Genomic DNA, 26,654 nt, shown 5'->3' on the forward strand with positions numbered 1-26,654 from the left:
CTTGAAGCGTACGTCAATGCATTATCTTGAAAGTGTGTAGTAACAGAAAATACTTGTAGCACTACTCTTGTAGCGTCAAAGTTTGCTTATAAAATATTTTCATTTTTTGAAAATTTTTATAAGCAAAAAATTTTTTGAAAAAAGTGCTTATTAGTTTCACTCTGTCGTCCATCCGTCCGTCCGTCTGTCCGTGTGTCTGTTTACAAAACTTCTACACCCTTGAAGATAGAAAGCTGAAATTTCATACGTACATAGATCTTCACAAGGAACTTATTTCCGTAGAACAAAATTTTTACCTATCTCCCCCCCTCTAGAAGTTATACCCCTCCAAAACCCTAAAAATGGCTTTTTTTAAATATTTGTTGCAATAAAACCATAAGCACTTTTGAAATTTTGCAAACGCAGAAGGGCAGTGGCTTGCTTTTCCTACCGCGGTATACTATAGTTAAACTTTAGAAAAACAAAATGGCCGTTCAAATTTACCGTTATCTAAACTCCTTTTTTTCCAAATTTTTGATGTCGTTTTTCTTCTACACCCCATACTGTAGAACCTTGAAATTTTAGGTGCTTTTAGACATTTACAAATAGTTCATTTCGTTAGAAGAAAATTTTTTTCCATCTCCACCCCCTCTCAAGTTATCACCTCTTGAAATTCGTAAAATTTGAATTTTTGACACCTTATATTTCCGAAACCGCAAGCTTTCCAAATTTTTATAAACGCAAAAAACTAACGGTAAATTCCATGACATTAAAAAATATAATTATTTTTCTTAACTCACACAATTAACCCTTAAAATCGAGCATTATGTTAACCCTTTTTTATGTTAATTTTTGCTTTATTCAAAGACTGCATATATGTGTCATCCTAAATATACGCAATCCTAGAAATAGTTTCGTATATGAATGAAAATAATTTTAATAATGTGATAGGTATACATAGACTGTATTTAAAAGCAGAATTTTCACTTGTTGAAGGGAAAAGTGCTACAATACAAAGCATTGGTTTGACCCAACTTTATTACATTCTAAAGTTAGGAAATTTAAATTTATGTGACTATTCGGGAGCAAATAAAAATATTATCTGATGCTTGTTAACTACGATATGTAGTTAACAAGCAAATTATGTAGTTATGTAGTAGTTAATACATATAACATACGTATGTACGTAGATTTTACAAAATGGATTGGTTCCTTATAGAAAGCCGGGTAAAATAATCACGATTGCAAAGATAAAATTATCCAAATCATTCCTTGATTTTCTATAAAGTACATATTATGTAAGTTTGTACATAATATGTACATCTATGAAAACTTTCGGGATTCTTCTTATTTAAGAGAATATATTGTATTTCATAAATGTATGTATGAGCAGTGCCTAAACAACGTCAAATATTAAATAACAACAGTGGATAAAAAACAAACATTTTTGTGAGTCGCCTGAGAAAACAGACTATGTTAAAAATGAAGTTGGCTATATACATATCGTCGGCTGAGTGTTATTTTGATCCATACGCCACTTTTGAAATTTCTGACTTAAGACCACTTTCATAGGTTTTCGACGATGATTTTTCAGTATATATAATCAGATTTTCGCTATCTCATTTACTTTCGCAGATACGCCGATTATTATGTATGTGCAAAATAATTTTAATATTATTAGTTATGTTTCACTTTTATACGGTTGCAATATATAAAAATCGATAAACGGATTAGACACACAAAAAAATTTTAAGTCCCAGATTTTTGGAAGATTACGGTAAAACTGATCCACAAATTTATAGTGTAGCATGAAATTTTTTGATTCAAAACAATTTGATCCGAAGCGGAGAATGAAATTTAAATTAGCTTAACAGCCAGATTTGTACCCTGTCAGAGAAACACATTATCTATCCAGGGACCACTTAAAAAAGATCAGATTAATCTCGGTCAGCTCACTTCGAAAGAGGATCAAATGACAGAGCGTATTGTGCAGGCGTGAGGCATAATCATTTCAGTTAGAAGATGATATTTTTGACACTCCGGGGTAAGTTTCTGCTTATTGTGGGCGCAAAATTAAAATTTGTCCAACACATAAATGAAGTTGTTAATGGAGAAGTCTTATAACCGGTTAAATCGAAAATTACTTTTTATACTTAATAAGAAGTTTCCTTTTGTTAAATCGAAAATTACGAAACTTCTAATACTTATTAATAGCTAATACTTAGAATTAAAAAGTATTTTTGAAGCTATTTTAGTCTTAATTGTATGATAATACTCTAAACTTGAACAAATATATACATAACATATACAAGCATAAAATAAACTGTTACAAAGCTCTTTTAAATTGCAACAGATTTTAATTAATTTTTACAACAGTATTTTCTTTTAAATCTATTTTGTTTAACTACTGAAAGTTCTCATATCACTTCAAGAAAATTTCCTTGTAGTCTTCTTAATAAATGTACTTGTATAGAGGTAATATAAATTAAAAAATTCACTCGGATTTTTCATGATTGTAAGCCATTCAGTAGATATTAAATCACACATATTATTTTCGTCAGCATCCTTGAATAAAATTCTTATATAAATTAAATAAGCTACCAACTACAATAAAACTTGTTTAAAAAAAGAATAAGAGAAGTTTTTTTTTTTAAATGAGAAAAAGTATTCTTTATTTCACTTATATTAGAATTTTTCCACTTTGTCACACTTTGTTAAAATTTAGTATAAAAAACATAACTTGTATTACATTTTGTTTTATCACTATATATGCACTGAAGAAGGACGTGATGTTTTAAAAAAAAATATTTTATGTAAAGGAAATACAAAGATTCTTAAAATCTGTGATGAAAGAGCTTGTATACTTTTGTCATTTTCATAATTTTGTATTTTTATTATAAAAGATGAAAATGTTCTTTGTGCATTTGTTTTTTATTATGTAAAAAAAGTTTTGTTCAACCGACATGCTGTTATTTTTTCTTAATATTTTTGAATAATGGAAAATATTTACTTCGTATATGATAGAAAGAATGATATGAGAGCTCTGATTTGCAAAAAGAAAAACCTTATCAAAGTGATATCATTGTCAAATTCAAAAATCTGTTGACAAGCAAACATGTCCAAGTTTTAAATCTATATTTAATAATTTATGTTTGTTTAATCTTAGTAAACAACAAAATCAAATCTAGTCTCTTTTTAGGAATACTAAAAAATTTATATACATATATAGATATTTGAGCGAAGCAGATATAAAATTAGCCCATCGTTTCTCAGTTAATATTATGGTCCGATCTGAAAATTTGAGCAATGATGATAGTAAAATTTTATTAAAAATGCGCTAAAAATAATTTTTTATGCAATGATTATACTAAAAAAAATTCGAGTCTTTAAAATTTTAGGTTATTAATCGGGTTGCTCTGAAAGGTGGAAAGCTATAAAATGCAAATTTAGGCTATAAGCAATTTTCGAACTTCAGATGTTTCCGTTATCTTAAAAAAATTGCAATTTGAATACAGAAGCTAACACAAAATTCAAGCCGCATTATGTATTTTATTCGAACTTGTATATTGACTTTAAACAAATTCCAGGTTGGAATACACGTAAATAATTCATTAACAATAAACAATTTTTTTTTATCAATTTTTGTAATAAGCATTGACAAAGAATTATTGTTATTTAAATAAAGTTTTTCCTATAGATTTATCAGATGTACTTATTTACTATATAGGAAGGTACTAACAAAGAATTCATGGTTGTTAGTACCTAATAACTAGTTAGCTAGTTGTTATAGTCAAATAACTGTTTAGTTTTAACTAAAAATTTCTCATGAATTTTAACGCAATGCAATATAATTTCTACAACATTGAATTTAAAAATATATTGTAGGCAAATCACTTAAATTTTACTACATAGTAGTGCACTGTGCCGGACTAATATGTTTTTCGTTATTACCACCAAATTTCGGAAGTCGAGTTATCGGTCAAAACGAATTCCTCATTCTAGGAAAGCTTAAATAATCTATTTTTGAAAAATGTTTATCTGCCGATTCAGTCGGTTTTTGTGTGTATGAATTTTTTTCATATAACACTTTTTAAAATGCGTGATATTTATTATTCTAGTTTTTTTACGCATGTACGTATATTAATATATAAATATGTACTAAATTAAGCTTTTATATCATTATGAAGAGTAAGTCTTCAATTGAAACATTTAGGATGGTATATGGAATAGCAAGATATTTTTACATAAGAACTTAGGTCTGCGCTTTTAATAACACGCTGTACTTTAATAAATAGCAGACGTTGATTTGTTTTTTTAACGCGATATTTCCCTGGAAGTTGATCAAAGAATCCCATAATTTTATGGATTAAAAATGTTGATTCAATTATATTTTGCAGATACTATATACATAAGTTTTAAATAAGTGAAGTCTTTAGAATATAATTTTAATTCAAAAATTTCGAAAGTATAAAATTAACAGGAAAACCAATTTATATACTAGTACAAGAAAAAGGATACTTATAATTAGACTAAATAAAACAAAAACTTAGAAATATTAAAAAATATACTGGAATAAAGTAATAACATAAAAATTCATATTGTATACACCTCTGCCCCTAATAAAATTTGATAATAAAGCAAACTAACATAAAATTTTATTATAAATGTACTTTTATTATAACCACCTTTTATTTAAATATTTTTATTACATTATATTCGTATTTATGTAAGTATATATTTGTAATAATTTTCCAGCAGTTGGTATTAATGAGATTTGTAAAATTAGTAATAATTAGTGTACATACACACACACAATAAGAGAAAAATTGTTATATCCTTGTTAATTACGAAACAAATTAAAAGAATTTTTAGTGTAAATTAAAGGTATACTTGTAATTATTATTATATTTGTACATTTGTATATTTGTATGTTTGTTATATACATGTTTACATGTATATTAAAACGATTTCTGAAATTTTTGTTTTAAAAGTATTCCATATTTATTTGTTTTATAAACTTTTATAATTTACACTTTTTGTTCCCCAGGGCCACCCATTTACATTTCATTTTGAACGTTTATTTTGCTAATTTTATTTATTTGATTTTTTTTTTTTTTATGTTTGGTAAATTAAAGTTTTACACAAATGATTTGGTAATATACATGTAAAAAAATATACAGGGATAAATAATGATGAATATTTACTTTTCAACACATTTCTAGCAAAATTGATTAAAAAAGAAAAATGTGCTTATTGGTTTGATTTATCAGCTCAGCCAGCGCTTTCGTACGACTGCTTACAAACTTTCCGTGTTCCTTAAGTCGGACCTTTTACATTTATTTCGGAAGGAAATTTATTTCTAACTCCTTAATCCTCTTTTTTTACAACTTATTGAATCAGAACTAATAAACACGGAAATTTCCTTCTTTTACCGCGAAAACGCATAGACAATAACGGGCTTTTATTTTTGAAAATTTTAAATGGTATTAAAAATGGTAAGATTAGAAGACGGTAAGATGTCGAAGCTTAAATTTTTAACGATTATTAAAAACTAAAATTTTTTTTTATATCTCTACTGCTCAAATTTTATCGACTAAGTTAACAAATCTTAAGTTTCCCATCCCTATTTTCTGAAACTGTCTTCTAAATTTCTACAACAGCATTTTCCTATTAAAAGACATAATAAGTAACTATTAATCTTAACACTCCTGATTAGCCCTGAAATTTGACCATTATTTTTACGCATTATTTAATTTTTGATATTCTCATCCGAAAAGTATGCAATGATTTTACATATTGGATACAACAAATTAGCTATCATTATTGAGATTTTAAGTCGAAGTTCATTTAAAGGAAAACATATGTAGTTTTCATTAGTTCAAATGAAATGTGCTACTTTACAAATGATCGGTTTGATTCGATTTGAATTTTATAATGAAATAAGACAACTTCGGCGCAATTAATCATTATTTAAGTTGTCTTAAAATCATATGTAAAAGTTAAAAAATCTGGCATTTATGATTTTACAAAAAAAAAAAATACTTTTCAAGATAAGTATATACAAAACTATTTTTTATGTGTCATTTTGTTTTTAGAGCGAAACATTGAGCAGCAGTATTGGGACTTAAAACACAAGAGAATGGGCTATCCAGAGAGAAAAATTGTCACCTAAGATCTTCAAATCAAAATAAAATTATTCAATTCCTGCATTATTGCTGTTTTTTATCAACTTCCGTATCAAATCGGAATCAAATATAATATTGGAGTGTCTATTGGTGCTAGAACCACAACTTTGATCGAAAAAATTATATTTTTGCTCCAATTATTTTAAAATAACTTTAGGCTTCAGAACTTTTAGTCTGCAAGACTAAGAATATTGACATATTTTTAAGAACTGATGGAAAAGAGTAAGACCATATTCAACTAATTTTGCGAATAGTTGAAAATATTTACTAACATTTCAAAGGAACACACTTACTATTGAGTCAAAAGATAATTATAAATACAAATAAAAGTTAAAATTGTTTGAAATTTCAAATTTATATAATAAAATCGAAAATTTATTCATCATTTGAAGATGTTAGATGAATATAATATGTAAAGTTCAACTATAAATACCAACGATAAAATTTCTTGTAGTAAAGTTTCATCTCAAAATTTAATTATGCAAATAATTTCTGAATTGCTTTCTTAGTTATACTGTAACATATATATATATATATATACACCAAAATTTTCAAATTCACCTTCAGCATTTAAAAATTCTAAGTTTAATGAATTTTTATCTAAAATTGTAACTGTAATGAATTATGTAAATTGCTTTTATAAAAGTTACACTAAAGTGGGAAATTATTATTTGATTTTAACATGGCACCGTTGCAGAAATTCATTGGAATTGTGTTATATTGTAAATTTATTCAAAACTTTAGAATATTTTTTAAAGTATTTAGTTACATACAAAAATTATTTATTGTCAAGTTTTATATATTTTTTCTTAAAGTTTATATGATTTTTTATTCCTATAATTATAACATTTTTAGTAGGAGTTTAAAATTCTTATGAATTTTTTACATACATAAATACAAAATTACAATTTTTGAAGAATTCAAGAAATTTTAAATTGTTGACTGCATTTCTCGTAAATTTATGTATACATTTTCATAGTTTGTACTTAGTATAACACTTTACATTTGAATTACACGAACAATACATTACAAGGATTTTTTTATACAAAACTTTTATATTGGTTTAAAGCAATGGAATAACAATCATTTTTACGTTATTATACAATGTTTTATGAAGGTTTACAGAAATGTAAAGTATATAAAAAATGTTGAATGTTTTGTTTTTTAATATGGGATTTAGCAAAAATGAGGAAAAATAGAGTTGACCATGTCAACTCTGTGATACCCATACGAATTTTTTATTTAATGGAAGAACAAATATGCCACAGCTGACTACGGGACAGAAAATTAATTTACCGTATTGCCATATTAATTTATGCAAAATTTCTGTACTGCTATTTCAATGGTTTTTAATATATCACAAGGAGACAAGAAATTTCAGTGATTTTTATTACTGACACTTAATAATATATTTGCTTGTACAAAATTTTGATATAACAGCTTCTATAATTTTTGAGATATAGCCAAATAACTTTTGAAGTTGTATGGCAACTATCCGAACCAGTACCTCAAACATATCGAATTTAAATAGGGTTCTATAATTTTCTATATGAGAAATCATTTGTGAAAATTTAGTGATCTTAGCTCAATTAGTTTTTAACAGAGAGACAGACAGACATGGTTAAATCGACTCAGGATTCAACGTTGACCAAAAACATACATTTGAGTCTATATCTCAGACCATTATTTCTTAGCGTTACAAACGGTAAGGTAAATTTAGTATACCCTTCGAACATACATTCATACGGGTAAAAAAACAGACTTAGTTATTTTGAATTTTAAACAACTCATTTTTAAAATAACTGTTTTTTCTAAAGAAAATCAATAGCTTTAATATTGCCTACAATAAAAGAAAATTGATACATAAATACAAGCTACCCTCATCTTTTTTAAAATTTAGTTGGAAAATATCCTTCAAGGATAATATAAAAAGGAGCATTCAAATGATATTTTCTTTCTGTGTTTTTTTTTTCTAATAAAATAGGTTTTCAGTGTTTTTTTTTATATTTTCTTTTCTAAACATTAAAGATTTTACCATTTTGATAAAAAAAATTCTTTTTTATCGACTATTGTTGTGATTTGTTATTCTTTTTGTTAATTTCTAATAAAGTTTTGCAATAATTGCAAGGATTATCTGATAATAGCATTACTTTTCAGTAATAATAATAAAACTGAATTTACTTCGAAATGATCTTATTCTAGATATAAAATTTGTCTAAATATTCAAAATTGTTTTTCATTCTTTAAATGCTATTCTGAGCTGTGGTATTTATTGTAAAACAAATTGAATTTAAATTTAATATACAGAAAACGAATATTGTGTTCGTCTACAGAATATTCAATGGGAGAAGATTGACTATATGTAAAAAAAACTATTCATTTCAATATTCTTCTAACATAAAAGAAGAATATTGTTAAATTTAAAAATTGCAAAAATTTCAAAATTCTATAAAATTTTTAAATTTAATTGAAATGAAAGAAAATTGCTGACAAGATATGAAAAAAATGTAAATTTTGAGAACTCTATAGCATATAAGAACATCAAATTATTTTGTTAGACTCATAACGAAAGTACAAATACTTCAACATTACCATTTCATCCCTTTTAAGACCCTAAAATTAATAAGCACAATTTAATGAAAATTCAAGTCTCCTTCATATTTCAAATTTTTTATTTATAAGAAAAATTACAATATAACGTTTAAAGTTTCATATACATTTTTTTATCTACGGCAATTGCAAACTTTTCTGCTATCACACCAACCACCTTTGAATCCTTGAGCAAGGCAATGAGCTGCACAAAGTTGTTCGTTTGCAAGTAAATCACATGTTGCGCGTTTTTGACGTAAATTATGTTCCAAACTCGAATCAAAATTTAATAACTGATCTTCATCTAAATGATTTTCAGTTTCATAGGGATAAGCAGCAGCAACTGCAAAAATTATAGCAAATACAGCAGCAAAAATTGTATATTTCATCTTAATAAAGTTTTTTTTTTAAATATTAGTAAGAAATATTATTTTTTTTAATTAATTTAGTTTTGCAATTTTCAACAGCAATGTTTAAACTGATTTCAAACACAAAAATCTTCAGTTTTATAGAAAAATTTTTAATCAAAAAATATGCGGTTTAGTACAAGGAAATCCCCTTGGTCTTAATTTGTATTTCAAAAGAATTTTTTTTTATTATTCTAGATTAATTCTACTATTTAGTATTTCGATTTATTTTTATAATAAATTTACACAACATAATAACTGCCTTTGGTGTAGTTATTTTATGCATCCAATACAATCAACAGATTTGAAATCAATTGAATAGCTGGGGTAATCACCTGTACTAAATAAGTCGATAAGAAAAATCATTTTTTCATAATTTTAAGGTCAAAAATATGTTTGGAAGAAGTTCAATAAGTTGAAGTTTATAATAATTTTTTCGATGAAGTTTGATTTTAAGAACATTTGAAGAAAGTTTCAAATAATGTTACTGTCGCAGTTAAGTGTGGTACGTACTATACTGGAAAACTATTTAATTTATGTACATTAAATAAATAAAGTGCGTTACGGCCTGCATAAAATTTTACTCAAACGTTTTGTTCAATAATAGCACCTAAAGCATCAGTTTTAAACTATGCGCAACAACATATAAACGTTTTATATATTGACGAAGAGGTTAAAAAGAACTAAATGAAAAAGTGATCAAGTAGAGAGACATTGTCAAAATCTTATTAGTGTTAATATTGAATATTCAAAATCAGACGCATAATCAACACTCTCGAAGATCATATTCTAATTGAATCGTTCAAATAGTTCTCCAATAAATATAACACGGCAATCTTAGATTTAATTAAAATACATCACTATAACAATGAGTCTTTTACTATTCCTTTCGAGTGCTCTAGAGTCCAGACAAATAAAAGTTTTATAAATTTTTGGTTATTACTTTTATCAATTTTATACAATTCCAGTTTCCATCTTTTAAAGTATTGCACTGTAACTGATTGAAAATATTTCTTCTTTACTTTTCAAGTATTTTGCTACTAATTTACGAAAAATTTCGAACATCAAACAACATTATTTGGGACTTTACAATATTGCATGGGCGAAATTTAACTTAGCCTCGTTAAACTACACAGGTAAATGTATTTCGAGTTGTATATGTGTGTAAATTTAGCATGCCATGTTATGTCAAGAAAATGAATGTGCATAATAATGAAGCTATAAAGTTCTTTCAGATATCAAATTTGCACATCGGGGCCCAAGCAAAATGTTAAAGTTATTTTAACACTTTGTACTTTTAACTGTTTTTATTAGAATCTTATTTTTATTGTAGGCAAATTTCGGCATTACTCTATAGAAAATTTTTGAAAAGGCTCTAATTAGCATTTATCTTAAACAATAATAATGTTGTTCTACATCAAGCACTGTAGTTTCTTAACCGGTCACCAAGATCAAAGATTCACGGTCTCGGCGTATTGTTGGTAAAATTTTAACCCTAAGCTTCTCGGAATATAAAACATACAGTACATACTTAAGCACATATTTAACAGATATAAGACAAATAGTTGAGATTGACAGAATACAATACAATATTAAGTTGAGAAGTTAAATAGAAGTTCTACAAGGGTCAGTTATCAAACCTATCTTTTTATAAACTTCATGTTAATAGTCAGTACCTCGATTGGGTTTACAAAGGGAAATACAGATTTTTTCTGATGATTTGATGAATGCTTGTTATGAACAAACACACCAGAGTTTGAACTTTAGTGTTTTATAGAATTTATGTAAAGTTAGAGAATTATTGGTGGACTTGGTAATTGACAGCAAGCTAAAATGCAAATATCATGTTGATCATAACGTTTATGCAGGACCGGACGGTTCATATATGCAAAGTATGCATTTGCAGTGGGCGACAGAAAAGCAGGGGCGCCATTAGAAACTTTAAAAAACCATAAATTTAAAAAAAAAATTTTAATACAAATTTAATTCAATTTACAGCGAAATTTACTTGATAAAATGTACCTACATACAAACATAACATTTTATTGCTAATAATATAAAAAATGTGCATGAAAAAAAACGGTCAGTTACGCAAAACACTTAGTATTGATCTTCATATATTTTCCTTTCCGTACAATGAAATGTTCATAGAATGAAAATTATTCACACATTTTCTTACTCTAAACTACTCTTTTATTTTTATTTATTGTACGAATACACAAAATATTTTTTAAAATGTATGAATCATCAGAATTGCAAATATTAATTTTTCCTTTTACATACATACTAGAATAAATTCGCATATTATGCCTATACCCAGAAAATATTATTTCATACAGCTATACACATTCAATCCTACATATACATAAGTGAAATCATATAATATGCATAGAAGCAAGATACGCAAAAAATAAAAATATTCAAAAATACACACGCACACATAATTTATATTGTTTAATATGAATAAGATCAACACTCATGCGTACACATATAATTATCTCATAAAGCAAGATTTTTATTTTGCTGAGATTGCTCCCTATCAACACTCGCTCGTACACATATAATTATATCACAAAGCAATGTTTTTATTATGCTTAGTGGCTACACTCGTTCGTACACATTATATTTAAATTGTTTCATACATGCAAAATTTTATTTTTGCTTAGTTGGCGCCCACTCACCAAACAAACAAACACATTATTATAATGTATTACTTTTCTGTATACTATTGCATTAGTAAACAACAAGAACAAAACAAAAAAAACACAAATTAAGAATGAGAATAGAAAGAAATTAGAAAAAGAGAATGAGAGCAATATTCTTAAATAATGGAATGCATAGCTTGATATTGAGATTGTGTATACCAATATTTTGTTTTTGTTTAACAACAAAATATTTTGAATGAATTTCAAAGTTACATGATTGTTATGAATTTCTACTACTATGTTTTGCTTTCGTTTTTGAAAAAAATGTTATCAATCACAGAATTATATATTAATTGGTAATATTATCTACTACAGGTATCACTCCTATAACACGGTTAATTGGTTCCGTGTTATATCGAAACCGTGGTATACGAGGTTTTTAAAAAGATAACAAATTATGTACATAATATTGTTAGGTACAATAAATAACGTAATTACATCAATTCAAGAAAATTTTTTTGTCCGTGTAATATCGAGACCGTGTTATATAAAAACCGTGTTGTATCGAAACCGTGTTAAACGAGACTGTAAAACTAATGTATTTTCCGTGTAATATCGAAAACATGCTCCGTGTTATATCGAGAGGTAAATTTTAGAAAATCTGAAATTTCATAAAAAAATTAATGAAAAACTTATTAACTTTATTTTTTTAATATAAATAAATAATAAATTCAATCATAAGTAATAACGAACAAAAATAAAAATATAAATTCATAATGTATAAATCGTAATGAAACAATTTCATTAGATTAATTTGAATCATCGCTGTCATCAAAAATGACCCGTGACTTAGTATTAATTTTTTTCATATTTGCTTGAAAATCCTCGTCACTAGTTATTTCTTCATCAGATGAAGCAGCTACAAAATCAGATTGCAACTGGGCCAAAACTTCTCTATAAGGACCCAAGCAACTTCTGAGATCTCTTTTAAATTTTCCGCAACGAACTGCTGAAGAATCTTTGTTAACGAAATGATTCTCTAAGTCATTAGCTAACGCTATACCTTTTTGCACGTCAGCTAAACTTAATTTAGGAGCGATAAAGCTAAAGTTTTCGTTTTGATCAAAATTGGATATATTCAATAATGCAATGAGCTCTTCCTCATCCAAGGTTTTTTCTTCGAACAGCTCTCTTATGTCTTGAATATTCATATCGACAAACCCATCCCCTTCTAAGTTAGAGGCAACGGATATTATTCTATTATATTCATCTTCCAAAGTTGATCCAACATTCTCTGTATTGACCATTTGAGGTAGCAAAGATTTCCAACACCTATTAAGTGTATTTCTTTTTAATTCCTTACAAGCTAGTGCTACAGTTGTAACGCAGTCTAAAATGGAAAACTCCTTCCAAGTTTGAAGAAGGGTTGCATTTCCATCACTTTCGAGTCTGTTAAAAATTTTTTCAAATGATAGACGTATATAGTATGCTTTCAGTGTTGATATGATTCCCTGATCTAAGGGCTGAATCAACGATGTACAATTAGGTGGCAGAAAAACAATTTTTACGTTTGGGTGATCTAATTCCTTAGTATGGCTACTTGCATTATCAACAATTAGCATTAATTAAAATTAATTAGAAATAATTAATTTTTTTTATTCATTAATTAGAATTAATTAAAATATTTGACATTAATATTTTCCTTTAGTTAGTTGAAACTTGAACGATCTTTCTTTATCAAAGTGAAAAACACAAGTGGCTTGACAGAGAATATAAATTATTCAAGTACATATTACGAAATGTATTTTGTATGTTTAAGTATTTGTTATTATTTTTAGGGGAAATCCCATTTTTGTTGTGTTGAATATCAAAATTTAAAAAAAAATTTCCGTGTAATATCGAAAATCGTGTTAAAAAAGTCGCAAATTTTATACCGTGTAATATCGAAAACGTGTTATACAAGTGCCGTGTTATACGAGGGATACCTGTACTTATATTGAATTGGAAAAATGTTGTTTAATAATCAAGCGAATATTAACAATTTTATGTTGAATTGATCTTGTGTAAATCATGCAAACAATAAAAGTAAAATGAAATGGCGCAATAATTTGTTTCACACATTTAACTCCAAAATTAAAAATGGATTTATTTTAATAAAATCAAAAAAAATTAATGAACAGCATAAAAGCTTGTACCAATGTACATAAAAAGCTTAGTTTTCAAGTCATAAATTTTAGAACGAAACTTTGATTTTCCTTAAATTTTTGAATGCAAGTCGAAACTTTTTTTATACTCGTACGCTGCTTAAATTCTTAGGCGATTAGTGAAATAAAAAGCCAAATTTTATTCGTAAATTTAAAATTACGAATAAAAATAAAAATAAATTTCTACTTTTTTTCATATTCAAATAAGCTTTGAAAAAGTTCATTTGATATAATTTTCATAGAACCTTTTACAATAAGTTTCACTAACGTCAAAAAGTAAATTTTTTGGTTGTTAAAATCAAAAAATCAAGTTTAAATGATTGATATAAATCTAATCATAACTTCATAAAAAAACATACAGTTAAATAAATTACCTACCTTGTTTTTGAATTTATAAAACAAAAAATTGAAAAGTTTAGTTCCAGACTTTAATTATATAATTCAGCATAATAAGGTTACAAGAAAGTGCTTTATGATGCACAATGCGCAATGCCTATTAAATTTTGTTCACAGTAATAAAATAGGTGAAACGGTGGAGGGGCGGGGGGGGGGGGGCGCACTTTTTAGGAACCGCTTAGGGCGACGAATACATCAGGACCGCGCCTGCGTTTATGACAGCTCAATATATGTTTTTATTACAAGTAAGGTTGAAGGGATGTTCGATCGAATTGCTATATGTTTCCTATTTATTCAAACTATTTTTAATTGAACATTATACCCAAGTCAATTGTATGCGTTCGAGAGCCTCTCATGTACATATACTTAAGGAAATATTGATTAAAAAATTAAATTGAATTATACACAATCACCTTGTCAGGCAACCAGCTGAAATGTTGATTTGTTGAAATTTTTTTTAATAACATAGCTACTTCAAAAAACAGGAATTATTCAAAAAGCAAAAAAAAAAATTAATTATTATTTTGTTTAGATTTATTTGCAATATGATTGAAATTGGAATATAATTATTAATTTTATATAAAGAGAAACTTGTCGTCACTATTGGACTCGTTATTTCGCCTAAACATATGCAATTTTTGTGTTACCGAACAATTTTATTCAATTTTCAAAATACAAAAACAATTAATGATAATATAAGTTTGTATACACACCTATATGTGTAAAACATAGGAATATGTATAAATCTTTACGTTTCAGAGAACACGAAAAAGCTAGACATCATTCGAATATACAATATGTGTGCTACTATAAATATTTATTGACTTTGAAACAAAGTTCAACACAATACAATAATTTATGACATAATTATTAATATACTATGTATATCTATAAGTGGTAGAACAAGTGTGAAATTAAAAATAATGCTTATCATTAATATTCGTAATATGAACTGTATTGATGACCTTATTCTGAGAATGAAAAAAATTATTTTTTTCTACTTTTGCCAATCAGTAAATGTAATTGATTGTGATGAAAATTCCCAATAGGTGAATCCCAATTGTCGATTATGTGGAATTTATTATTTTCCTAAAAAAATCTTAAACAAAATCTTAGCTTGGGGGATTCCATAAAGACGATGGCTCTTGTTGAAAAATTTGTATATAAAATTGAATGTTCACTTAATTTCAATATCATAATCAGTTCAGTTATTCTCAATTCAAGATTAACAAACAAAGATTTTTTATAATCACAAATATTTCAAGTATTTCAAAAATATTTTGAAGAAAATGAAATTCACAATTTTTGCTGCAATATTTGCCGTCATTATTGCAATGACAATTGCTTATCCATTTGAAATTGATAGTAACCTAGATGCTGGTGAAGAATTACATTTTGATTCTGATTTACAACATGGATTGCGTCAAAAACGTGCAACTTGTGATTTACTTGCAAATGAACAACTTTGTGCTGCTCATTGTCTTCTAAAAGGATTTAAAGGTGGTTGGTGTGATAGCAGAAAAGTTTGCAATTGTCGAAGATAATTTGATGACTTTAGATAAGTTTTTAAGTTTTACTTTTTAAGATATTGAATTAATTAACTAGAAGAAATAAAAAAGATTGTATTATGAGATTAAATCTTAATTTTTACTTTTTAATAATAACTAAATAAAATTTAATAACCAAACCAAGCTCAGACATTAAGCATTTTAAAAAATTTTGCGACTGTAAAAAATATTGTCAGTCACCAATGCTTAAACACCAATACTTGTATTTACAGTCAGCTTGGGAAGGAATTTAACAAGTCTGTGGTAAATGGATCGAATAACGCTAGTGAAATTTATACATTTACTCCTAAAACAAACTAAAAAGATCCCAATTTTCTGCATTAATTTTATTTAAAATTAGTGACAGTGAGTAGTTAATTGTAGATTGTTAATAGAACGCTACTTTCACTAGATAAGAATAAAAACTAAATTCCAATATGAAGAATTTTGCATTTCGAGTTGTTTTTCTAGTTTTAAAGCCGACATACTTATTTGCAGGACAAGTATTCAAAATTATTGTTCATCTATAATTATTTTTCAAACAAGAATAAAACTTGAACGTTCTAAAATATTTTTTGAATTCACTAGCCCTACAATAAGTTTCATTCTTATACTTATTGTAGAGATCTAAATTTTAAATAATTAAAGGGTCTACTATTATGTTCGCAGATTACAAAATTTAATAGATAAGATCATATCAAAGTTTTCAATAATTTCAATCAGCTTTTAAATATTTTGTGCCAATGGCAATGGCAAAACACTTCAAGCGCGTATTATACGCAAACCGTTTAAAACCACAATACAAAATGTAATTGTTGTACAATAGGAGTATAAAGCGAAGTTCACCTTATAAATTACACACTAAATTTTAAATAAAAAGAAGGAAGCAATCTGATTTCGATCCCACCATATTTTTTCCTTTTTTTTCCTTTTTATAAATTTGTGAAATGCAATGAATTAAATTTTTTGATAAAACACAGCTGAGATGGCGCCCCTCTTTATCCATTCCTTTTTTGTCTATTTTAAATCCAGACATATTTCTGAGATAATAAATGGCCATCGTCATTATTAAAGACGAGTTTCATAGGTGACCTAAATACAATTAAAATGAAAAATGAGGGCTAATCTTATAAAAAGTGTAAATCCTTATTTAATAAAATAAATATTGTTTATGGTCACGTCATCTGTTATAAAGAAAAATAGATTTTGCTTTTTTTTTTTGGGTAAACGAATAGGTAAGCGGACCAATTTTCTTTACTTAGATGATGAATGCTTGGTCAACAGATGAGTTTAATGTGCTTTAGGGTAAAATAAGTAAGAAAAAAATTATGAAAGGGAAAATTATTTATGGCAATAACGTAAATTATAAGATTTGATTTTATTTCGTTGTATTCGGAAAGTCATTTACAAAATATTGACCAAAATTAGCAACTAATTAATCTCATTCTAAGTAATCTAAAGATTACTTAGAAGATATACATATCTTGTGACATTTTCTTTTTTGGTTCCTACTTCTTAAATAATGAAGCTTCAAAGTAGGTCTTTCTAAAAATAAAAATGTAAGAATTGGACATATCTTAAGAAAGACAACCGAAAAAAGAATATGTAATTTACTGTGTTCGTCTTGGCACATGCTATTCGGAAAATATTTTATTATATTTAATATATTGATTACTTGGATGGTTCTGTGTATTCGTTATTAGTATTTAACGGGTTAAACAAAAAATCATTCATCTATGACACATTATTCGAAGTGGCAGGTAGTTTTAAGAATATGCCAAATTTTGAAATTTGGATTTTGTACTGTAAATATCAATACTTTTGAAAAATGAATAAGAGCTCTTTGGTTTTTGAAAGTGATACTTAATTCATAAAATAATAGTCTTGTCGAAACAGAATCCAGTCGATTGTTATACAAAAATGAACTTTTACAGCATTATTGAAAGTGTTAGTTTGCTTCTATACAAGTGTGAGGGGTCAACTTAAGAGGCTGGTCCTTAAAAGTGAAGATGTTTGCAGATTTTGCAGGACACGAATTCATGAGGAGAATATGGTTCTCGAGGGTGTGCTGCAGATTCTTTAACTTGGTCACTGTGCATGTTTTTATGTTTTCCTTCCAACACTCAATTACATAAATATTTTGAATGAATAATTCATCTTAAAGGCATGTTTATCACTATTTCCATATCTAATTTTTGTATTTTAAATTATTTAATTAAATTCTTGTTATATTTCTTATTAAATGATATTTTATACAGCAACTGTGAATGATTTGAAATCTGAAAATTCTAACAATTATATTTTAATTCTTTAAAACAAGATTTACAAAAAAAAACATATTGAAAAATTTTTTGTTAAAGTAATGCCACCTATATGTACCATGCCACCAAACTGAATTTATTTTTTTCCGAATTATGTCGGAAAAATATACAAAAACAATTCTCACTCTTTTATGTTTTCGAAGTATGCCGATTGAAATTTTTTTTTTATTTTTTTTTGTGAAATTTTTGAGTATTCTTTATAATTCTAACTTTATTTAGTATAGTTTTAAAAGCCATCTAGATAATAATTTTTAATTTTTTTGCTTTTTTTTCAATTTATTTTTAAATTTTATTTTTTATTCAAAAATTTTACTCCGTAACTCAGTACCCTTTCATTTGGAAGACAAGAAAGGTTGTCTGCGCTAAAAATTGCAATTTTTGTTTTTTAAATGCATTTTTCAGATGGAATTTACCAATGGATTGAGCTAATAATATTGTTCAATTTCCAAAATCACACACCTTCCATTTAAACTCCATATAAATTTGAAATTTATTTTTGATTTGCTCTCTGAGCTTGATGGCCTGATAGATATGTATGGCATTACATATGGCGTTAGTTAAAGTCTTCGAAATATTTTTTGTTTTCATTAAGTCATCTACAAACTATGAAAGATTTAAATTAATTTTTCAATATTCAATTTTCAGATAAATCTTATAAAAATTGTGGATATGAATATGATTATCAAAATATGCATCTCTATTGTTTCTATAAGTGAACTATAAAATATTATACAATATTTATGTATGTAAATTTTATATGGGCGTCTGATAAATATTTTAGAAAATTTTTTGATAATTTCACAATCCACACCATCATTCTAACATAAAATTTAAAATATGTACATATATGTACGAGTACATACATATATGTATGAATGTAACTTAAGTGAAAATTTAAAGTCCGCATAAAAGTATTGAAGAAGATTTAAAACGAGAATTTCCAAATGAAATTATATCATGAAAGTTTTAATTTTTTCTGTTGCAAATTACATTGTAGCAAGAGATTTTTGTTACCACATTTTATGCAAAAAAAATGCGTGTGGTTTGAATATTTGTAAAATCTTGTATACAGAGATAAGAAACGAACACATGAGAGTTATTAATTTAAAAAACGTATGCATGTATGTATGTTTGTATTTGGAAATAACAAAGTTTAAATTTAAATGAATAAAATCGAAATACAATAATTTCATAGTTACCATAGTGAGAACTTAATTTAATCTTAATATTTTAATAATAATTTTTAATATTAGTTACATATGTAAACTTTAAGTTGATTGCCATGATTTTATTCAACTTCACCTAGAGCGTAAAGCTATGTATAAAATATGTGAGTTTAATTACTTATATTGCTTCAGTTGTAAATAGATTTTAATTTTTTACTGAGGATTTTGAAGACGAATTTTCCAGGAATATCTGGACTGGGAAGTCGAAATTTGGTCAGACTATTTGACTATATCTGATCTAGCTGGAAAACTTTCTAGGATTTTAGTAAATAAATCTCAAATAAGAGCTGGATTTATGTATGTGTTTCTAAGAATATTAACTAGAGGATTACTCATTTCTTGAGAAGTAAAGTGTTCAGTAAAAGACATTTTTTTGCAAAACTTTCGCTATAATAAAAATAAATTTATTGGAATTTATTTTATTTAGAAAATAAGCAAATGCAGTCTGTCATACATAATTATGTTAACTATATTAGATTTTTGTTATATTGAACAAAAAATAATGAAAAATTATGCTATTTGATTGTCTAAACTCTCATTTCAAAATTTGGAAAATGCTTAAAAAATCTCGATTGTTTTTTTTCGTATGTCTTACCTCTCTTAATCTGACCCAATAATTTATAAAATTAATTATGAAATCCACCAACAAGAAGGTATACGAGTACGTGCACACATAAATACTCTCGAAGATAAAATCTAAATTGTATGCACATCTTTTCTGAAGAATTTATAAAATAAGATATTTCAGAATTTTTAGTGTATGATTTTGTAACTTTTATAATACTTTGTAAGATTACTTTAATTTTACTGTCGTTCAGCAAAATAACTCAACTTAAATTCTTTATAAAAATTAATCTGAAAATCCTTTGTAAGTTTCATATATACACACATACATATTTTATATATAAAGAGTTGAAATTTTTAAATCTTTGCTCGTATGCTTAAATATTCTTCTGTAAATTTTAAAAGGAAAACTTTAACATAATTCTTTAATTAAAGTTTCAAATATGTTGTATGTAAGTAAAAGAAACTTTTGAACCAAATTCTTAATATCTTACTGATGATAAGATTTTTGATGAATTTTCTTAGAACATTTAGTATTATAAAGGAAAAATGTTAACGCCTCGAATATTCGTTCAAATAAATATTTTGTAATTTTTGCATATTACAGTGCGATACAAGAGTTTTTGTACTCCATTTTACACGCTTTGTAATATACTAAAAAGGTGTGGTTGTACCAAGTGAAGTTGTGCTGAAAGTAATACACGCTAAAAGGATTGATAAGTTCCGGTGAGCTACGAAACCCTTAGGATCATTTTGTTTTGTTGTCAAATTATACTATAATTGACAACCTACAAAATGTCATCTATTTAAAATATGAATGCAAATACTTTTAGAAAAATGTTGTCTCGCCAATTGTACATATAGATCGTCACGTATTAATAGAGTGAACTAACGTATTATTTTTTAGCAAATTTACATGAGAATTAAAAAAAAAAGTTTACTTGTTCGTTTCACTGATTACAAGTGGGCTCCTCTAGTTTTTGCGTTAGTGTAAAAAACTGTTTCACTCAGGATTCTTCACTTCAGGATGGAAAGCTGAAGTTTTGTAAGAAGCCCAGGAATATAGTTCCACCCTAAAACATCATATTTTAACAACCTGAAATTGTCAATGCCGCAAATAAATTTTAAAATTTTTTTTATTAATTTGTTTACTTCGACACGAAATTTTAGACGTTTCCAGTTTTCACAGTTTTCCAATATGCCAACATACATATTAAGTAAAAAAGTGTTTATATTTTTATTTCCCGTACTTAACTACTTAATTTACGACAACTTCATTCTCAGATATTGTAGAATTTTTAAAATTTTATAGAAGGAGAGAGATAACTGTAATCATCTGTCATCTACTAATCATCTGTGAAATTGGATTGTTTGATACCTCTTCTAATTACTCCTTTCACATCCTAAATATATGCAACAAAAATTGGTTAGCCATGGCTACAAACACGCACAGATCTCAAAGACAGAAATTTGCTTCTTTGCAAATCCTACGTTTGAACAGAACTTATTGTTCTTTGTGATTTCAGAATATTCATAGCATTTACATATGCATATATATATATATATATATGTACACACAAAATATATTTTATTTTTTAGTTCTTTTAAATACTTAAATTCACAAATATTCATATACATAAGAACATACAAAGAATTCTACATGTTTACATGTAGGTTCGTAAAATTTATCTTTTATTCTGAACTGTTAAGTTTCTTCTATTCAAAGCTTATAAATTTCCAACAAGCAAAATGAAAAAAAATCAATATTGTCATGTTTTATTCGAACAAATAAGGATCCTTTAAATAAAATTTAAAAAAGACACGAGTTATTTTTACAGAACGGATGGGTTTCAATAGAAAAGAATGAAATATCATTTTGATTGTGCCATAGATATTTTTCCTTTCTTTATTCTTATTCTTTAGTTGAAAATGAATTATTGTTTAAAAATTATTTTTATTGTTATACATTTTGTATCACGTGAAACATGTTCTCGATACCATTTATACCAACTTGAATAAAGGAAGCCATTACAATTTGATTGGAATAAAAGCTTACAAAAAGATTACAAAAGTTACACATGTCGCGTAATTTTTGAACTAAAAATAAATTGATTCCCCATTATCATTGGATAAGTAAAATTTTATTATTTATCAATTGACATCTACCTAACGAACTGAATTGAAAATTCAGTGACTTTACAAAGTCAATTAAGTGCGATTTATTGTAAGTTTTTGATCTATTTTACATTAAGACTAGTACAACCTATGGAATTTTTTTATTAAATCCATTCTTTATTAAATTTATAAACAAAGGCTCTATTATTTTTAATAATTTGTCGAATTTGGTCTGGGTATAATTGTGAGATTATATAAAAATAATATGTGTAAATAATATGTGGTTTTGAAATTTTGTTTTCAGAATAATTAGGGGAAAAAATGTCTTCATAACTATGGCAATTTTCGTGAAACTCCGGTTTGCGCCAGAACTCAATGGACTTGTCGAAAACTAAAAAACAAAGAAATATGAACTCTAAAAATCATAACCAAAGATATTAATTTTAAAAGAAGAAACCACTTTTTCCATTTTTAATTAAATTCGAAAAAATTAAGATTCCATTAAATTTTTATGCAACACAAACTATAAAATTACCTAAAAGGAACTCCTCTATAATCAAAAACTGACCCCAGGGTTCTTTCTTATTTCTTTCATAATATATTTTATATATGAAAAAGGGTAAACATTCAATAAGATCATTTAGTTTAAATTTTCAGCCATTTTTCCAGAAAAAAATATTAAACTTAACTTCTCGTGCGTTGAAACCTTTAATATATCGCAATGAAGAAAAAAAAAAGTTGAAAAATGGAATTTTATTAATGAGATTGGACTAAAAGCAACAATAAATTATTTTGTTTTTCTCGTACCTCCCACTAACTTATTTTCCGTCTGTATATTTGTTCTTATATACACACACACATATTTTCAAGTCTTAATTACACATCATATTTACATCGTCAATGGTAACATAACAAAGAGAAAAGAGTATATTCAAGAGAAATTTCGCTTGAAAGAATAATACACCATTATCAGCTTTTACTTAAAATGAAAATGATTAAAATTAAAAAAAAAACAAGTAAAAACGTTTCAGTCGGTATAAACCGATTGAATTATACCCTGCAGCTTTCGTTATTGTGTAGCAATTACCCGAACCCGTGAAGTCATTCTATAAAAACTTCACGGATATGTCTGACTTATAATTGGACATCCGACTGCCAAGTTTCATGAACCTGACTTTATTATTTTTCCAAATATTTAAAATAAGCTTTTGGAGTTGTATGGCAAGTACCCGAACCTGTCAAGCAATTCCACTAAAACTTCACAAATATATCTGATCTATAATCGGACACACCACTGCCAAGTTTCATGAATCTGACTTTATTATTTTTCCAAATATTAAGAATAATCTTTTAGACTTGTATGGGAGCTACTCGAACCTGCCAAGCAATCCCACCAAAACTTTAGAAGTATGTCTGACCTATAATTTTACATACGACTGCCAAGTCTCATGAATCCGACTTTATTATTTTTCCAAATATTAAGAATAAGCTTTTAGACTTGTATGGGAGCTACTCGAACCTGCCAAGCAATCCCACTAAAACTTCAGAAATATATTTGACCTATAACTCGACATACAACTGCCCAGTTTCATGAATCTGACTTTATTATTTTTCCAAATATTTAAAATAAGCTTTTGGAGTTGTATGGCAAGTACCCGAACCTGTCAAGCAATTCCACTAAAACTTCACAAATATATCTGATCTACAATCGGACACACAACTGCCAAGTTTCATGAATCTGACTTTATTATTTTTCCAAATATTTAAAATTAGCTTCTGGAGTTGTATGGCAGGTACCAGGACCTGTCAAGCAATTCTTCTAAAACTTCAGAAATATATTTGACCTATAATTGGACACATGACTGCCAAGTTTCATGAATCTGGGTTTATTATTTTGACGAATATAAAAAATTTGCTGTTGGAGTTGTATGGCAGCCACACGAACCGGTACAGCTATTCCATTATAATTTTTGGAGCATGTGTAGAATATAATTGGACACATGTATACAAAATTTTACATTTATAGCTTTATTAGTTTTCGAAATATTTAAAATAAACTCTTTGAGTTGTATGGCAGCTAACCGAACCCGTTGTCCGAATTAGTCCAATAACAATAGGGTTCGTCCTTGGCACAAAAGAAAAAACTTGTGAAAGTTTGGTGTCGATAGCATTATTCGTTTTTGAGTTATCGTGCGATCGGACGGACGGACGGACGGACGGACGGACGGACGGACGGACGGACGGACGGACGGACGGACGGACGGACGGACATGTCTAAATCGACGCAGAATTTTACGCTGAGCAAGAATATATATATATGTCCATACCGCAGATGACTCCTTCAAGTAGTTACAAACTCCATACCAAAGTTAATATACCCTTCACGAAGTGCAGGGTATAATAAATGAGGAATTTACTAAAGCTAAAGAAAAACATAAGAACAAAAGGACTCTATACTTTAGATTAAATTAAAATTAAATACGTTTCTCTTACGGGGTTGTTCATCTAACAAAGATCACAAAGAAAAATTTATGCAAACATACTTACTCGTATAACAAATCATGTGCCGCCACAATATTTACCGACCGTATTGTGTAAACAATAGGTAGGTTATGTGATGGCAACAAATTTTGCATATCGAGTTTTCGGTGAGAACGTACTTCTCCATAGTAGGGAAGTGTAAATAAACTATTTTTAGCAACCTGTCGGTCTGTCGGTCTGTCGGTCTGTCGGTCTGTCCGTCTGTCGGTCTGTGTGTGCACGCGTGTATCTCAAGTTCGGCTGAACCGATTTTGATGAAATTTTATATGTAAGTTTGTTTCCACCATGGCACGGATCGATCAACTTTTGGTATATATCAGGCCTCGGGAACTGCACTTTTTAGCGGGCCCATTTTACATTTTTGAACATTTTGAAGAAAATATTCAACCGATTTACTTGAAATTTTATATATAAGCTCAGCTCGACCGTCCGCAAAAATTCATATGTTTTGGAAGAAATCAGGCATCGGCAACTAGACGTTTACTACGGGCCAAATATACATTTTTGTGTATATAAAGAGAAATAATCAACCGATTTCATTGAAATTTGATATATGAACTCCTCGTATTAAAACAATGAACATATAAATTTTTTGGAAAGATCAGGGCTCGAAAACGGATTTGCGGGCCGATTTTACATTTTTCACCATTTTGAAGAAAGTATTCAACCGATTTACTTGAAATTTCATATATAAGCTTTGCTCGATCATACGCAAAAATTCCTAACTTTTGGAAGAAATCAGACATCAGCAACTGGGCGTTTACTACGGGCCAAATATACATTTTTGTGTATATAAAAAGAAATAATCAACCGATTTCATTGAAATTTCATATATGAATTCCTCATATTAAAGCAATGAACATATAACTTTTTTGGAAAGATCAGGGCTCGAGAACTGATTTGCGGGCCGATTTTACATTTTTCACCATATCCACAGAACAAATTGATGGAATTTCTTGAAATTTGATATTTGAGTTCTGGTTGTTACCCAAACTAACTGGCGAGCATTTCAGGGAATTCGGGTAGCACAAAGCGAAACTCTACTAAGAGCCAAATTTACATTTTTCTAAGTATGTTAACTATAAGCTTACTAATGTCCTAAAAATTGGAAAGAAGTATTTAACAGACATTTTTATAATATTCTGTAACACTTTCATTTAACTAGACAATACACAATGCGGTCGGTTATGTGCTGACCACATCAGATTTTTTTTTTTTAATATTGCAGAATTAACTAGAAATGTGTAGGATCCGATATCATAATTTTGAACTGAAAAGAAAATTTTTGAAATAAATTCAAAAATAAGGTCATTGGACTGACAATTTTTAGCAATAATGGCGAAGGCACAAAAATGTGCAGAATTTATTTGCGTGTAGTGTTTCGTTTTCCATATTTCACTCCAGTTTCCACGGCACTTTAGCATAGTTTTTCTTTGTTACCCTTGTTTTTCTTTGTTTTATCAGAAATGTGCCGAATCACTTGCATCTATCTGCCAGTATAGTTTTAACATAGTTTTTGTGCTCTTTTATTTTCATATTATCAAAGATTGTTCAATAATTTATTTATTTCCCCGATTTAATTGCTACAATATTTGTTTGTCTTTTTAATATTAAATACTTGAAGTATCATTGAAATTTTCTTGAATTTTTGGGTATTGCAGTAAACTTCCAAAAATCAAGTTCGAAATATAATGAAATGTTTAATTTCTGATTGAAATTTTAAAATTATGGAATAATAGTTTTAAAAATAAAATTTTGTTCTGGAAATTTAAATTTTATTAACAAACCAAAAACGTAAGATATTGAAAGCTAAAAACATATTAAAAATAAAATTATCGTCCTTCAGCTCTTACCATGTAAAAATTGTTTGAATTCAATCCATTTAAGTTTCTATTTTCTATATTCAATTCTAAGAATGAATTACAGCGAATTTTT

General features: G+C 27.3%; 3 protein-coding genes across 3 annotated transcripts; 1 reads left to right on the forward strand and 2 right to left on the reverse strand.

Moving 5' to 3' along the window:
- Nucleotides 1–8,818: 8,818 nt before the first annotated feature.
- LOC129611719 (U-Asilidin(12)-Dg3b-like) lies at nucleotides 8,819–9,222 on the reverse strand. Its single transcript, XM_055525010.1, has one exon. It carries the CDS (start codon nucleotides 9,140–9,142, stop codon nucleotides 8,888–8,890), a length of 255 nt encoding a protein of 84 aa, XP_055380985.1. The 5' UTR covers nucleotides 9,143–9,222; the 3' UTR covers nucleotides 8,819–8,887.
- Nucleotides 9,223–12,614: 3,392 nt separating this feature from the next.
- LOC129613460 (tigger transposable element-derived protein 1-like) lies at nucleotides 12,615–13,427 on the reverse strand. Its single transcript, XM_055527542.1, has one exon. The coding sequence runs from the start codon at nucleotides 13,425–13,427 to the stop codon at nucleotides 12,615–12,617; it is 813 nt and encodes a 270-aa protein (XP_055383517.1).
- A 2,164-nt stretch (nucleotides 13,428–15,591) lies between these two features.
- On the forward strand, nucleotides 15,592–16,043 carry LOC129611693 (U-Asilidin(12)-Dg3b-like). Its single transcript, XM_055524966.1, has one exon. The coding sequence runs from the start codon at nucleotides 15,695–15,697 to the stop codon at nucleotides 15,947–15,949; it is 255 nt and encodes an 84-aa protein (XP_055380941.1). The 5' UTR covers nucleotides 15,592–15,694; the 3' UTR covers nucleotides 15,950–16,043.
- The last annotated feature ends 10,611 nt before the right edge of the window (nucleotides 16,044–26,654 follow it).

The sequence above is a fragment of the Condylostylus longicornis genome, unplaced genomic scaffold (genome assembly GCF_029603195.1).
Source record: "Condylostylus longicornis isolate FDR11 unplaced genomic scaffold, ASM2960319v2 ptg000004l, whole genome shotgun sequence".
NCBI lineage: Eukaryota > Metazoa > Arthropoda > Insecta > Diptera > Dolichopodidae > Condylostylus > Condylostylus longicornis.